At 37.5% G+C, this 16,347-nt stretch overlaps 2 protein-coding genes across 2 annotated transcripts in view; one reads left to right on the top strand and one right to left on the bottom strand.

The window, feature by feature from the left end:
- The window catches only part of COLEC10 (collectin subfamily member 10), a 199,843-nt gene that overhangs the window by 19,907 nt on the left and 163,589 nt on the right, over nucleotides 1–16,347 (top strand). The window lies entirely within an intron of this gene.
- Nucleotides 1–16,347, bottom strand: part of TNFRSF11B (TNF receptor superfamily member 11b) — a 28,324-nt gene that overhangs the window by 6,046 nt on the left and 5,931 nt on the right. The window contains exon 2 of the mRNA XM_008001426.3: nucleotides 3,203–3,572. Within this exon, the coding sequence (XP_007999617.3) occupies nucleotides 3,203–3,572 (370 nt within the window). The remainder of the gene's footprint in view (nucleotides 1–3,202; nucleotides 3,573–16,347) is intronic.

The following is a 16,347-nucleotide window of genomic DNA, read 5'->3' on the forward strand; positions in this document are numbered from 1 at the left end:
GCACTTGAGTCTATTACACATGGCTAGATCATACATTCCAGTGTATCTGAACATGAAAATATCTCCATCTAGTGTAAGCTAGTTGAACAGATTTAGACTTCAATATTCAAATGTAGATTTTACAGGCCAATTCTGGCTTATGCAAGATAACAAATATGAAAGAGACAAATCAAAGCTTACAGAAAGTTATTAAACTTCATTTATAAAAAATGTCAACCTCCTACCTCATTGTATCTTTTACCAAAACCTGAAAATAAAAAGGGGGCAAAATGGATTGGTTCTAGTTTTATCTCCTGTCTCTTACCTTTCTACATGATTCATTGACCTGTAAAAATGACAAAGGGCTGGCAGAAAAAGAGAACAGGAGGGGAAACCACAGTCTAAAACCTTCACATATTAAATATTATTTCCAGCGTTATACTGACATTATCTTAGGAACCACGTTACAAAGCAAAGAGAAGTTTTTTGTTTGTGTGTTTGTTTTTAGTACTTTCCTGCTACATCCTACTCCTTAAATGGGATCCAACTCTACACCGAATTCTACAATATCATAAGCAGAGGTATTTGGGCAGGGATTCCATGGTGTTCTTTCATTGTTAATTTACTGAAAATAAGTGACTTGGACACCTGGACCCTGGTCTCCCTTTGTTGACTGCCATATGTTCTGCATGAAGAATCTTTTTTGGGTGGAAAGGGAGGGGGGACCGCAGTGGGGACAGAGTCTCATCTGTCACTCAGACTGGAGTGTAGTAGTGGGATCTCAGCTCACCACAACCTCCGCCCCCAGGGTTCTAAGCAATTCTCCTGTCTCAGCCTCCTGAATAGCTAGAATTACAGGTGTGCACCACCACGCCCGGCTAATTTTTGTATTTTTAGTAGAGACAGGGTTTCATCATGTTGGTCAGGCTGGTCTTGAACTCCAGAGCTCAGGTGATCCGCCCGCCTTGGCCTCTCAAAGTGTTTAGATTACAGGTGTGAGCCACTGTGCCGAGCCTAAGAATCTTGTCATTCTTGAGATAGGTACCTGTCGTGCATCCTAATGAAAAGTTCATATGTGTCAGATATTTCTTTTAGGTAAGTTAGCTTTTAAAGTTATTTAACAAAAAGAATCTAAGAATGACAGAACTAATGTTTCATAATATATTCAGAAGCTTTATCTAATGACCTTCCTGAACATGACTTCCCTCTTTATAACTGATGGTACTTTTTATGAAAAAGATCTATCCATCTAAGTAATGATTTTACCTTATTACTATCAGTGGAAATATAAAAATTATAACCTGGCAGGCAAAATGTGAAATTATAATGATGGGAAATTTGGCTTTACAGTTTAGAATTCGCCATGGTTGCTATAAGTAATTCCACAGGAATTAACAGAATGAAGTAAATAAAATATGGAGAGGAGACAATCTGATTTCAAAACAGCAACAGCAACAACAAAACGGTTATTAAATACTTTTTAGAGTAACACCGCATAGTCTTTCCTTCTCTTTGGGCTGGAAACCTCTTATTTCCCAAGAGGAACCACTGTGTGGGTTTTTAGGGAGGGAGAGGTAAATAAATCCCACTGTGGTGCCAGTGTACACAGAGTAAAATGTGTACTTTTGTTCTGAGTCTTCTGGTTGCCTGCTTCCTTCATTCTACAAACAGATTTTCATACTTATTTAAGAAAGATCCTTGTATTTCCATTATTTTTCAAAATTTTCTAGTTTCCAAGCTGCATAGCCCACGTTTAATTTTTCTACATATACAACTTACTGAATGATTTACATGGATTTGCTTTTATCAGATGGGATTCCACACCCCCACCACACACACACGATTTAGCTTAGCTTTTGAGTCCCAAAGTACCGTCCAATAAAAAGTAGGAAATAACACCAATTTCTCCGTCAGATACTCATACCAAGAGGAATTTTAAGAGACCCTGATGTAATTTGCATCTTCTGTGATTAATTTTATAAGATTCACTATTTGAGAAACTGAATAGATTTTGATTTTTGAATATGTTTCATTTGTATACCTTTAAACCTAAAATATTGGTCATCTAATAATTTAGACTTTGTATATCACAAGTTTTGAGAGTTAAAATAGTTACAAATACTTAGCACTGATGATCCTGTTCTCAACCAGGAGCGATTTTGCCACCTGACGACATTTGACAATGTCTGAAGACATTTTTGATTGTCGCATGGGGGAAAGACGACTGTTATTGGTATCTAGTGTCTAGAGTCCAGGGATGCTGCTAAAATTCTACAATGCACAGGACAGCTGTCCACAAAAGGGAGCCCAGCCCAGGAATCCAGATATTTCTTAAAATATCAGTAGGGCTGAAGTTGAGAAACACTGCTTCAAATTGAGTCATCAGAATCTATACTGATTACTTCCTCCATCTAAGTAAGTGGATACTCTTAATTTTCTCAAGCTATGAAAAGTTATAGACTGCACTGAAGCTTCACAAATGTGGTAGAAAAAAATGTGGGTTACTGGTTTAAAAGATTCAATACACATGAGCCCTAACCTATGCTGTTCAAGATGCAAAAGAGAAAGCATTTTGTTTATAGACAAGTGCTTGCTCCTGGCTTGACAATCTGTTTTGTCTAAGATAAAGAATAAGCTCATTGAAGAGATGCTGCTATAGTCTTTGTCCTCCCAGACACTCAGCTCCCATGCTAAAGGAAGAACTAGCCTTGTTTTTAATAATGAAATGCAATTCCCCTCACCATTCTCATTTTTTACATAATTAATTATAACTGCTTATTGTTAGCACTCCAGAGTCTCATTAATATCAGCATTATTACTCTCTTGGTATAAATTAACATTTCTGATGTTTGTCAAAAAGCACTGCAGTTTGAAGGTGTCCATGCTGAAGTGAAACACAGAGGTATAGATCAACTATCAGCAGTGCAACTCGAGTTGGTTTCTTAAAAACAAACAAACAAACAAACAATCCATCACGCATCTCATGAGAGAACAATTTGCTGTATTTGAGATTTGTCACTAAATTGCCCTGTAGTGGCAAAGTATTCCTCTGAGCAATGGTCCTTTGGAAGCAGTCCAGACATATAGTACCTACCTGGCAGGTTCCATTACCTTTGCAATTTGCTATCCTAGAATGTCATCAGAAGAAAAGTGTTCTCCTAAACTGTCACAATTATCTGACTTTGCACGATCCTAATTAATTTTGCTGCACATTGACACGTACCAGCTTGCACCACTCCAAATCCAGGAGGGCAGCTCCTGTGTTTCAAGCAGAACTCTATCTCAAGGTAGCGCCCTTCCTTGCATTCGCACACACGGTTGTGGGTGCGATTGCACTCCTGCTTGACGTACTGCAGCTCCTTGCACACGGGGCTGCAGTATAGACACTCATCACTGGTGTGCCAGCTGTCTGTGTAGTAGTGGTCAGGGCAAGGGGCACACACGGTCTTCCACGTCGCTGTACAGTGTTGTTTTAGGTAGGTACCAGGAGGACATTTGTCACATAACAGCTGATGAGAAGTTTCTTGATCATAATGAAGGTACTTTGGAGGAAATGTTTCCTGGGTGGTCCACTTAATGGAGATGTCCAGAAACTAGAAGGAGAAAGGAACACAGTGGTGTCTTAGCATGAAAATAGCATTGTTCTTATGTGCAATGGTATCATTTAACTCAAAAAGTCCTGTAGTACCTTAAGCCTAATGAGATTTACCACAAAGTAAGCTTAGAAGCCATAATTTTTGCCTCCAGGAGCTTAATCTCAAAGACCAGGAATGCAGATAGCAGCGCTATCTGCTGGATTTTACATATTAAGTAAAATCCAGGCTCAAAGACGACTGGAGTAGAAAGCCCATCAAAATAGAACTATAACACTTAGATGCACTGCTGAATTACCATGTGACCCGAAAGACACTGTCTTCTTGGGTTTCAGGATTATGTCTAGGTGAGTGAGTTGGATTAACTGGTTGTTCTCAGAACGGCTACACCAAAATCACCTGTTAAAAATGTAGATTCCTGGGATTCATATCCTTAAGTATTCTTATTCCACTGATGTGGGATTGGGCCTGGGGATTTAAAACACCTGCAGTGCTTCTGACGCCTGGGATGCATACTAAAAATTTATCTTCATTTATTCATTTGACAAATAATTACTGAGTCCTTCGTATGTGCCAGGCTTTGTTCTGGGCACTTGGGATACAACTCTGAATAAAAGAGGCAAGAAATCCTGCCCTTATGGAGTTAATCCAATTAGAGGAGTAAAAATAATACTTTATACTAAATTATGCAAGTATTGTTTTTTTTTTTAAAAAAAAGGAGAGAGAGAGTAGGTAAAGAAGCCTGGAAACATGGAGGGGAAAATAGGGAGATTAACATTTCTAAGTAGGGTGTTCGTATTGGGGACTAAAAGATACCTCTTTCAGAAAGGATACCTCTTTCAATTTTCCTATTCTAAGACTTTTTGATTCCAAGAAAATACTGAAGAGTCGGTGATATGTGAAGGTACATGATTACAACAGTCATCCCTATCATCATTCATGCAACAGATATATGTTGAATGCCTTCTAGGTGTCAAGCACCAGGAATATGCTGGTGAGTCAGATATGACCCCTGTTCCCATAAGCTTGCAATTCATGGAAAAGTTTCCTCAAATGTAAGGTTGATATTTTCTCTAAACATCATATTGATCAGCAGTCTTGACTCTCATAGGTGAATGACATCTAAAAAAATATTAAGCAAATTAAACAACCACATCTCTTCAGGTGTACTGGGATAAATTTCAGGGAGCAGGCAGGGTTCAGAAGTTTCCATACATAATGGCAGGAAGAGGCCTGTGCAGTAGGGGAAAGAGGATTTCATGGACAAGGGTGCCACTTGGAAGGACAGTTTCAACTGGGTATTCTATCTTGTATTTTAGATCCCCAAAGGTCTTCCAGGGAGCAATGAAGTAGTTCTTCACACTAATTACAGGAATCACACGCTCAGAAGAAACTGTGTTATTTGTGTGTAGGGGGTGGTTTGTTTGTTTTTGGTACAGGGATCAACACTGACTATTTTCAGGCTTTGGGGAGGTGGTAAACCAAACAATAATTTTTTCCAAACTCTCTTTGCAGAATTCAGGAAATCTCACAGGAACCCCCTGACCTGGAAAAAGCATGCCAAGCTAGGGAAACAGCACACCCTTTTGAATTAGGGGTGGCAAAGATAAAGAATGGCCCTTTTCATAAGCATTTGAACATTTTAACTAAAGTAACTTCATTCACTTCTTACGGAAACATGGCAAGTGTTTGGACTGATTTGACCTAATATGAGTTGATAAACCAGAAGAGAAGAATGAAACATCTCATCCAGAGTCATTGACCTCTTCACAGAGACAATTTTCAAAGAGAGGGAGTGCTATAATGTAAGGAACTCCCAACCAACAATAAGCAAAATTCAGTGCAAGCTCAGAGGTGCTTCAGTGGTCTTTTCTGGACACTCCCTTGACCTGAGAGTTTCTAGTGAAAGCATCTTCTTGAATTTTCCTGGGGCTTTTAATTGTCTCAGGTGGAGTGGGTTGACACTAGATTAAAGAAATGGACCAGTAGTGAGTGGCAGCTCTGGTTTGTTCTGAATCTTTCAAAAATAGATGGAACCTATTTCTTCATTCAACACACACTCATTGAGCATTCACTATGTACTGGGCATCATGGAGGGAACTTAGCATGTGGCAAGAATAAAACACAAATGGTCCTTGCCTTCAAGTTCACAGCTGGGTGAGCATGCAGACAATAATAAATAATTACGGCAAATAATTACAAATAATGATCAAAGTAATGCAAGAAAGCAAGATGACATGTCTGACTTTCTTGCTAGTTTGTCATTTGAATATATACTGGGACATCTTTCAGGGCTCCTATAATATAATTAATCCTCCTATAATATATAGGAGAATTATATATGATATATAATTCAGGGCTCCTATTGTATAAGCAATTCTCAATATTATAAAATGAGATTTCCTGATTCAACTTGCAAAAACAAGTGCAAGTAATGAGAAATACTATTTTCTCTTGCTGTTCACATTCAGTTTCCTGGAAAGCCACTTTTGAGAGTTATGTTTGCTTTCAAGAGGCCTGGCATAGAGATCCAGAGGGATTCCTTTATCTTGAGTGCCACTGCTAAGTGAGTCACATCCTGGTAGGTAGGAGTCCTGAAATTTTCCCCAGCAGAACTTCTCACTGGTTTCCCTTTCCCATTTCAACATGGTTCAGGTGTGCCCATTTGTTCATCAACACACGGACTCTCCTCCCTTGCCAAAAAATGAGAACAGGATGGGAAAACTCCACAGATGGTGCTTGTGATCTTCATTAGAAGAAGCCATATAAATATAGATATGACCAAGAACACTGATGCAATTTATATTTTTCTAGGTATTTGGACATGATATTGTTGGTCTCCAAAAACCATACTTCAGAAATTTGTTGCTCTTTCTTAAAGATACAGGGAGGTTGAGGTTGAAGGGAACCCACAGAGAAAATGAAGAAATAAGGTCAACTTAAGAATTAGAGAGTATGTTAATGAAGGTAACGTCTCCAAGGCTATTACGTGGAATAATCATACACATTTTTAAAACTCGGAAAGCCTTGAGAAATTACAAACTTGTTTTCAGCAAGGTCAATTGGGCCTCTGTGTTTTAGTTGAAGATTTTTCCACTTTGGTAAAAAGACAGGCTCTGTGTGGCCAAAATTGGATGTTTAGGTCTCAATCTTTGGTTAGCCCCAATTCCCACACAGAATTTCTGGACTCAGTTACTGGACAGAGGATGGGCAAGATTAATAGAGCTCTTCATCTCAGTCCTTTCTCTCGGTTTCTTCTGCTTATTTCCTGGAAAAGCAATGAAAAAGATGCCACAGGACAGATCACCTTAACATTGGATACAGCCCCTTTGCCACTTGATAATATTTAAAACCTAATAAGACCTTAAAAGTTCATTTCTGTGTAAAATTCAGACCCCTGATGAGCATCTGCCCATGCTGGGACGCATGCATAGGAGTGTCTGCTGAAGCATGAGGTGCCGTCTATAGAAGAAGCTACTCCGAGACTGCGCCACTGCACTCCAGCCTGGCGACAGAGTGAGACTCTGTCTCAAAACAAAAACAAAACAAAAGGCTACTCTATTTTTTTGTGTTTTATGCTTGACTTTTAAAAAAGAAATGATTTTTTTCTGTGTTCTCTCTTTCATCCTCCTCCCATTCCCTGGCTACCCATCCTTTGGTATAGACCACTTATACTTGAAGAGAACCTGAAAGTCTTCTAATCTAGTGCTTCTCATCAGTCCAGAATTTCTTCCTGAAGCCTCCATTCCTTATTTTCAAAGGACAGTTAAGGTTCCATCTCAGCTAGCTTTGTCCCTCTCCTTGCTTTCCATTTTTAATGTTGAGCAATGTTAAAGAATTTTCCATTTTAAGCTTAAGCATCTTTTCTCATATATCAAATGCTAGCAGACGATGGTAGTGGGTGAAGATGGTGGGTGAATTGAATTAGCTGTTCTCTAATGCCTTTTCTAGCTCTATCATTGTATTATCCTTTGGTTTCATAGCTTAATTACCCAGTCAACTTGGAAAAAATGTCTTGCTCTAATCCCCTTCATACTTCTTGTTCCACTTTGTTTTATTTGTGAAACCCCTTTTCATAGCAGAACTCTTTACCAACCTCCACTTCTCAGATTCCCCCATGCCTTCCATTCCCCCTGTAAAATCACCAGATTTCCCAGCTTATCAGTTATGCCTTTCCTCTAGCAAGCTAGCTCATGTTTGATCCTACCAGTGGAGTTGTATGCTTAACAAAAGTCAATTCTGAATCTGTTTATGCTAGTTGTAACTATAATTAGGAAATTCAATTAAATATTATGTAAACCAACAAACATGAGTGTGAAAAACATTTTTCTATGAAAAGTAAATGGAATGCTTTGGAATGACTTGAGAAAAATGAAGCCTTTCCCTTACCCTCAAAATAAAACACACAAAAAACAACCTACTGCAGAATTTGGAATAGGTGAGATAACTGTTAAGACAGGGAAAACACCTAGAAGGATCATTTAATCGATTAGTTTCATAAATAGCTTTAAGTTCCAAAGCTGAATGAATGGGTAATACTTACAGAAGGGGGTTTTGTAAGAAAGACAGCATGAGACTTAGCAAACACCATCTCTAAGAAGGAGGTTAGTTGTATCTCAAAATACAGAGGAATGAATGTTTACTTAAATGTTTTAAGTCAAAATAAAATATTTAAGATGTATGTATATAATTTTTATTAAATGCTCTGATTTTGCGATTAATCATTCAGCTGTTGGTCACAAATATATAAATTTCTAATGATAATTATTCATATTTAAGAAGTAGGAGAGTATCATAATGGTATATGCAAGAAGAAAAAAATAAGCATTTTGAACATGGAATTTTATTTTGTCTATATCAATTTTATTTTTATTGAGATGGAGTCTCGCTATGTTGCCCCGACTGGTCTTGAACTCCTGGGCTCAAGCAATCTGCCTGCTTCAGCCTTCCAAAGTGCTGAGATTATAGGTGTGAGCCACCATGCCTGGCCTGTTTTGTCTGTTTCATTCAAGCATACATGTATTAAAGCAACTCTGTGTCGGACAGTGGAAGAATAAATAATGTATATAATACTTTGGTTTGTACCTACTTAGAATGTTTAATCATTGTTGTTATCATTAAGTCTTCACCAACTACAAAAATGAGTCAGGGTGATTAACTTGCTTCACATCATAGTAATTAGTGCAGGCGGAATTCAAACTTAGAGCATGTGTCATATAAAATGAATTTTTTGGTCAAATCCTTTAACATTTACCGAATGCCTTCCCCTACACTAGTCCCTTCATACATAGTCCAAAAGTAAGCCCTAAAGTGCTTAGTTTTCATTCAGTCTCAAGGGCCTAGAGTTAGAAGATCACCAATGTTAGGACATCAATCACAACCTTCCTGAAGTCCAGATAAACTGACCTTGACTTTTCTTTGTGCTAAGACTAGCTCTTGTCCAAAGCTACTGAGTTGAAAATTTCTCCGATCACAATTGATTTGACTAGAGAATTCTACTGGTGTATGCATCTTCCTAAAAAAAAAACAAAAGAATACACTTGGTCCAGCAAGTTTATTTTTGTATTATGCAATGTAGCCAATCCCATACTACTGGGCTTGCTCTCTGTATGCAGAACCATGAGTGACACAGTGGGTTTCCATTTAGGGAAATTCATTAAAAGAAGCCCACACAAAGTCTGAAATAACCAGTTGGTTTGGGAGTTCCTTTTGTGATCCCTCGTCATGATCTTTGCCACAAAGAACTATTTGAGGACTACCCAGAGTTAGCTAAACTTCTGGTCAGTTTGAAAGCCATGTCAGTTTACAGTTCATCTTAGCCAAGAAAGGAAACATCCAGGATATATACTATGGTGAATTTACTAAAGAGCTCTTGTAGTATAAGTCATGAAAGTTATCAAAAACCATCTTCCTGTGAATGTCAGTTCATTTGATTTTTTATAGTCTTATATTACACCTCCTCTCCCCTTTTCCTCCATTCCTCAAATAATTCATTTATTCATTCAACAAGCACTTATTGAAACAATTGCTATATTCTGAGAATATGGCTAAGTGGAGTTGAATAAGTTAATGTTAGCATGCATCCAAAAGCCCATTCTGATGTAAAATACAAATCACTGCAAAAACAATTGGAGGGATAAAAGGGGAGAAAGAAGAGCAAGAAAAGACTCAATAGAGAAAGAGGTTGGAAACTGTAAGAGGTACTGGTAATGGAGAAGGAGAGGAAGGAATAGGTATGACATGTTGCCTGGTCACATTGGGAGGGGGTGGTGCTAAGAAGCAATTGAAGGGCACATCCATGAATTCTAGCCAGTAGGTATGTGGTGTTGCCATTAATTACTGGCAGCAGGAAGAGCCAACAATTATGGAGAAAGAGAATGAATTTGATTTGGAACATCTTATCTGCCTTCTATAGGAGACTCAAGTGATGATGTCTGGTAGACAATTAGAAGTATGTATTGGGAACTCAGGACAGAAAAGCAGCTGAAGACATAGCTTTCATGGTTATGAGCACATAAATTACTCTAGAAGCAAAGAGACTGGAGTGACATTACCCAAGGAAATTGTGTACAAGCCAAAAAGGACAAAAGTGTTAACCCTTGAGACTTACAAACATTTGGTGAGGTAGGATGAAAAAGGAAGGATTAAAAAAAAAAAGCACAGAGAATTTTAAAAAGGGTGCTAAATCTATATACACTGTGGAATACTATGCAGCCATAAAAAAGGATAAGTTCATGTCCTTTGCAGGGACATGGATGAAGCTGGAAACCATCATTTTCAGCAAACTATCACAAGGACAGAAAACCAAACACCGCATGTTCTTACTCACAGGTGGGAATTAAACAATGAGATCACTTGGACACAGGGCGGGAAACATTACACACCAGGGCCTGTTGGGGGCTGGGGGGCTGGGGGAGGGATAGCATTAGGAGAAATACCTAATGTAAATGAGTTGATGGGTGCAGCAAATCAACATGGCACATGTATACCTATGTAAAAAACCTGCATGTTGTACACATGCACCCTAGATCTTAAAGTATTAAAGAAAAAAAGAAAGTGCTAAATGGATAAGTTCTGAAAAAGCGCACAGCTTGGCTATTTGATCAATCAATTAACAAAAACACTTTCAGCTGGGAAACCTGCATTTAGAATCTGCATACCATAATTCCAAATTGAGCTCCACCACTACTTAGTAACCATGATCTCACCTCTACAATAAAAATAAGGCTTATTTTTACCTACCTCAGTACAATTGTTATATTTCAAATCAACGAAGGGACACAAACTTGGTAAGAAATATAGGTCAGACTATCATGAGACATTATTACACATACTAATTACACAGGAGGTAGGAAGTAGAAGACATTTCAAATCAGACTCATTTCTGGAGACATTTTGAAGATTCTTGTTCTGTATGAAGTAATACACCTAAATTGTGCCATAAGTTCATTATCTACCCTGTTCTTGTCTCCAGAAAAAAAGCACCTTGGATTTGTTGATTAAAATTAGTTTCAGTATCTTCCCAATTGGCATCATTTTCTTGGTGTAAAAGAAATGATTCAAGGCAGTTCCATGACTTTGTTTAGAAAACTCAGCTAGAAAATAATTTGTCTCCGTATTTCTTAAATGCTTAGCATGGTGTCTTACAAATGGCAAGTATTCAATCTATCTAACTTTTTTCAAATCAATAGACATATTGATTATCTACTATGTGTCATTAGGATCATTGGAATTCTACAGATGTCAATAAATATTCACCATGTAAAGGATACATTCGCAAGGATAAGCACAAAGCCTGCAATTTTCTCATCTGTAAAATGATAGTGATGACCGAAAGTGCCTAAAGGAAGAGATTTTTTTAAAGCATCTTTCATCTCACCTGGTGTTTTGTATGTACTGTTTCATTTGTTCTTAACTTCCATTTTAAAGGTAAATGTGTGAAAAGAGCAGACAACTCATGGGAGAGGTTTATCTACTGCTGCCAATTCCCCACCTGAGAGTCTACCACTGCTTAATAGTTTTCACAATAGCCAGTTGTTTGGCCAAGGATTATGTCTCTAGGTAAGGCAGGAAGGGCAAATGAATTAAATCTGTTCATCTATACAGACCTGATTTGCTTCCAACTGCTTTCCTAGGTGAACAGGGGAAAAGAAACACAAACAATTATGATTTATTAGATGAGTCACTGGGCCAGATTCCACACGATTTTGCTTCCCTTGAGGCTGAAGAACTGTCTTCAGGTAAAATTTAACTTTCAGTGTAATTTTTGTTCCCTTCAGAAGTCTCCTTTAGTTGTCTGAAGGCTTTTAAATTAATTAGCAATACCTTGTTTGTGTTTGGAATCAATCATAATTGTTAGGTTGAATTTGCTTATGATGTTTTTTGCTTCTTCAGGGGAATGTTATAGACAATATTTAACAGATTAACAAGTGAAGGCAAACAAACAAAAAAAAAAACAACAAAAAATCTGAGAAAAGAGAACTTGTAATGTAGGGATATGCTTAAAACTTTCCCAAGAAGATATACAGAAATCGCACATATTTTATCTCATAGATCTTAATATTTCTTCCTTTGGGCTTCTGTTAATCATCAGATTTGAGAATTGGCATCAAGTTTGTAAAGCCAATTCAACAGCAGGGATGGCTGAATTTTTCACTGTAATTATCTCATTCAGGCCCACCTGACAAGCACAAGGGTAGCACCACTACCTCGGGGTCTTCCAGCTACAATCCCTGGCATTCTGGCTCAGAACTGGAAAAATATTTTTATATGTTGATATTTTTGAACATCAATTTTTAAGTTCCATTTTATTTCTACAGTTGCTTTTCTTTGAAGATAATGCATTGCTCACATTACCTTATGAATCCCTTTTGGTTTTTAATGACCTATATTAAAGCCCAATCAATATATGACAATGTACAGCTGGTGAAAATTAGATACGAAAAGCCATGTGATGATGAAATAGAATAGAAACTAGAAGAAGAGATGGACTAAAACAGAATCCAAGTTAAACCTGCAGATATTGACTGCATGTCTATGATGAGCAAAACATCATATTGGAAGCCCTGGGTGATACAGCAAATATTAATAACTTAGTATACTATATTATTGTATAGTGGGCTCTATACTCAGCCCTTTCTTCACATGTTATTACCATCCATCCCCTGCAACAATCTCTAATGAGATATGATTATCCCTATTTTACATATAAAGAAACCGAATCTCAAAGAAGTTGAGTGACTTTTCAAAGGTGTCAGAACTAGCACACATGCAAGCTGGGATTTAAATCCTATCCTGTCTGAACCTAAGCCTTTAACAACTGACTTTTCCCTCTGGGAACTTGCAGTTATGAAGAAGACAGACATATAAATGACCAACTACAACACAAAATTCAATATGATTTACTATCTATCCATCTACCTACCTACCTACCTATTTGACCATTCATCCATCCATCCACCCATCCACCTATTCATCCATCCACCTATCTACTCATACTGGTGAATAAATGCTTCTCCCTTCTTCTCTTGTCCTAAAATACAGTACTTTACACAACCTCTCTGGAAGACAGTCCTATGAGATTAAGTAATCAGTTGCAATTTATACTAAGCAATAGCTTCTCAGTAATTTGCTCCCTCGTTCTCCTTCCTTTTCTACATTACTCATCATACACTTACTCCTGCTTCCCCAGGACTGCACTTTCTAAAAGGTGCTCAAAGTTTTTTGTTTTACATTCTGTTACCTAGGGAATCTGGGCTTAGACTCATGTCCACTAAGGCTAGGTCGTTTGATTGCTACAGAAAAGAAATATGGTAAACACCTGAAGCTTGAAGAAGGAGCTGAAAAAGGGATGAGAAATATGCTAAAATCACTTCACCCAAGGATTTGACCCTCATGAACCCCATCCTGGGCATTCTTAACCCCTGTGGAAAACTCTGAGTTCAGAGTATCCACAGAGCGTTTCCTCTAATTAATGGGTATTTTTTACTGGACTCAGCTAATATATATACACTAGTATAGAGCAGAAAATTTTCTTAGCTGGGTAACATTAAGGAAAGTTACATAACTTCTCTGAACCTCAATTTCCTTATCTTTGAGATAGAGATATTAATCTCTGCATGATAGGCTTTTTGGGAAAATTAAGTGAAATATGGTATATAAAGTCCAAATACAGTACCTATTCTAAAAATGATTAGCGTCTTTCTATTTTATGGCTTCCTCCTTTTGGCTTGGCTTAAATGGGTAGAAGTTGTAGATGAAGATAACTGAACTTCTACAAAGGGTCAACTGGAAGCAAGGAAAAACAGGATCCCTGTTTGCTTACTATCACATAATAGGGCATTTGATTTGGAGTGTATTGTTAAGTGTCTGTTGACCTTCCCACTTTGCAGCCCAGCTAACCCTTTATGTAATCTAAATTTTGAATTTTTGAATTTTCAGCAGCAGAAGGCAAAAGAGATCCTTCTTCATGAATCCTTCTAACAATAGCTTTGATGAAGAAGGGGTTGGAGAATCTAAAATCGCAGATTTAGTCTTTTGGGGTTTGTAAATGTTCTTTGCAGTTGCTTACCCTCAATGATCAGATACAACTGGGATTTGGCTACTGAATTAGTCAAGGATGGTTGGGTCTTATGTCAGGCCAATAAACAACTTCAACCATCTCACTGGCTTAAAAACAACAAAGGTTTATTTGTCAGACATAGTAAAGTCCCTAGTTGGTCTACTGAAGACTCTTAACATTGTCTTCTGTCCAGGACCTAGGATGATATAGCAACCAACACCTAAAATATTGCTGATTTGCTGTCAAGGAGGAAAAGGGAAAAAACAAAAAACTTTGGGAGGGTTGTATACATCAACTATTAAGTGCTCTAATTTGGAAGTGACTTATATCATTTTAACTCATGAATTACTGGCCAGAACTATTCACGTTCTCCCCGACCCCATCCTTATCAGGAAACTAGGATACACAACCCCACCAAGCTTCTGGAAGGCAGAAGAACCGGGAACAACTGGCAAAGAGCACTAACAAGTACACCATCCTCATAAACACTGCTCATGCTTTCTATTGGCATTTATTTTAGCACAATCTAGTTGGTTGTTTTTTTGTTTTGTTTTGTTTTTTTTACATTTTTACTGGATATTAAAAGAAGAGACAGGAAACAGAGCGTGGGTGCAGAGGTTTCTGTCCATCAGCCTGGTGTATTATTCAAGTGTAGTTGTTAATGGTCATGCCAACATACCCATTATCATGCTTATTCTGCCTGAAGGTTTGACATTTATTCCAAAGAATGGTGTGCAGTTGTCAAGTACTTCCTTGTGAATACAAATTCAAAGAAAATTCCACTCAATGCATCCAAGGAGACTGAAAGTGACCATAATTACATCTCTTCAGTAAGTCCTGAGGGGATGTCTTGAACCTGCTTTTAACTAAATGGGATATGAAAAATACTCACATTCATAACTTCTATGCATACTGGCTAAAGACAAGAAGAATGTGTCTCAGAATGAGAAGATATTTTTTGGCTTAAAAGAATAATTTGTGACTCTAAAATATATAAGTAATACTACCTAACAGTAGGTGACATTTCAAAAGCTGCTTCATCTTGTAGTCTCACTGATTTAAATAGGATTTCTTATACATGAACCAATGGGGCAGAATAAACTTTGACAAAGGCAACAAAATAGAATATTTTAAAACACTCCTATAATGTTTTTTATAGACAAGTCTGTTTGATATTTGCATGTTTTGAGCAGGAAATAATGCACAATCGTGTGTGTGTGTGTGTGTTCAGATGGCAAAATCTTTACATCAGACCTTCCACATATCACCTATTCTAACACCTCTATTTTAGCGATGCTGGAAGTAAGACCCATAGAAGTGGTGTCACCCATTAGAGTTCAGAGACTAAATAGAACTGAGAACTTTGGAACCTGGCTTTTAACTAATTGGAATATGAAAAATGCACACATTCATAACTTCTATGCATGTTGGCTAAAAGACAAGAAGAATGTGTCTCAGAATGAGAAACTCTTGCCTCTCACCACTGCCACTGCAAAAGTATTGTCACCATGACCCACAACTGAATTGTTAAATTACATTCTTTGGCGATGGTGGTGGTGGTGAAATTGATGCAAATTGATGGTCAGGAGAATTTTTTAAGGAATAGAGTGCTGATATTCATATTTCTAAGAATAAAAGAAATCATTTTTTGGAACAAGAAAGTAGTATTACATGGCAAGAGAACTGAGGTTTCTGGATCAAAGACCAGAGAAGAAAATTGGATTTACTAAAGGCAGCCACAAAGCTTAGATGAGTCACTGTCTTGTCTTGAATCTAAATTCATCTTGACACCTATTTTCCTATTTTATTGGTGATTATTGAAGAGGCTGTTATAGAAAAGGTCCAGTCTGAATTGGAGTACAAATCTTAAAGCTATTCATTTTATTTTTAAAGAAGATGGCTTCAAGGAAATTAAATATTTTAATAGGTATTAAGACTATAAATCTAGAGAGGTGAATTTTTTTAAAAATCACAATAATAAAGTGGTAAATCAAAGTCATTATCAGCACATTCCTTTTTTTTGGAAGGGTTTTAGGAATTACATTTCATTTCCTCTTGCATCCTCTATCCAGTTATGGTCTGGCTGACTCAGGTGCTTCTGAGAAATTGGGGTGAAAAACTACTCAAGCACCTCGGAAATTATGTCAACTTGTAGCTGGAAAGAACCATTTTAGTGGGTCCAGAGACTGTTCTAGCCTCGGATCATTCATTTAG

This window comes from Chlorocebus sabaeus, chromosome 8 (genome assembly GCF_047675955.1).
Source record: "Chlorocebus sabaeus isolate Y175 chromosome 8, mChlSab1.0.hap1, whole genome shotgun sequence".
Classification (NCBI taxonomy): domain Eukaryota; kingdom Metazoa; phylum Chordata; class Mammalia; order Primates; family Cercopithecidae; genus Chlorocebus; species Chlorocebus sabaeus.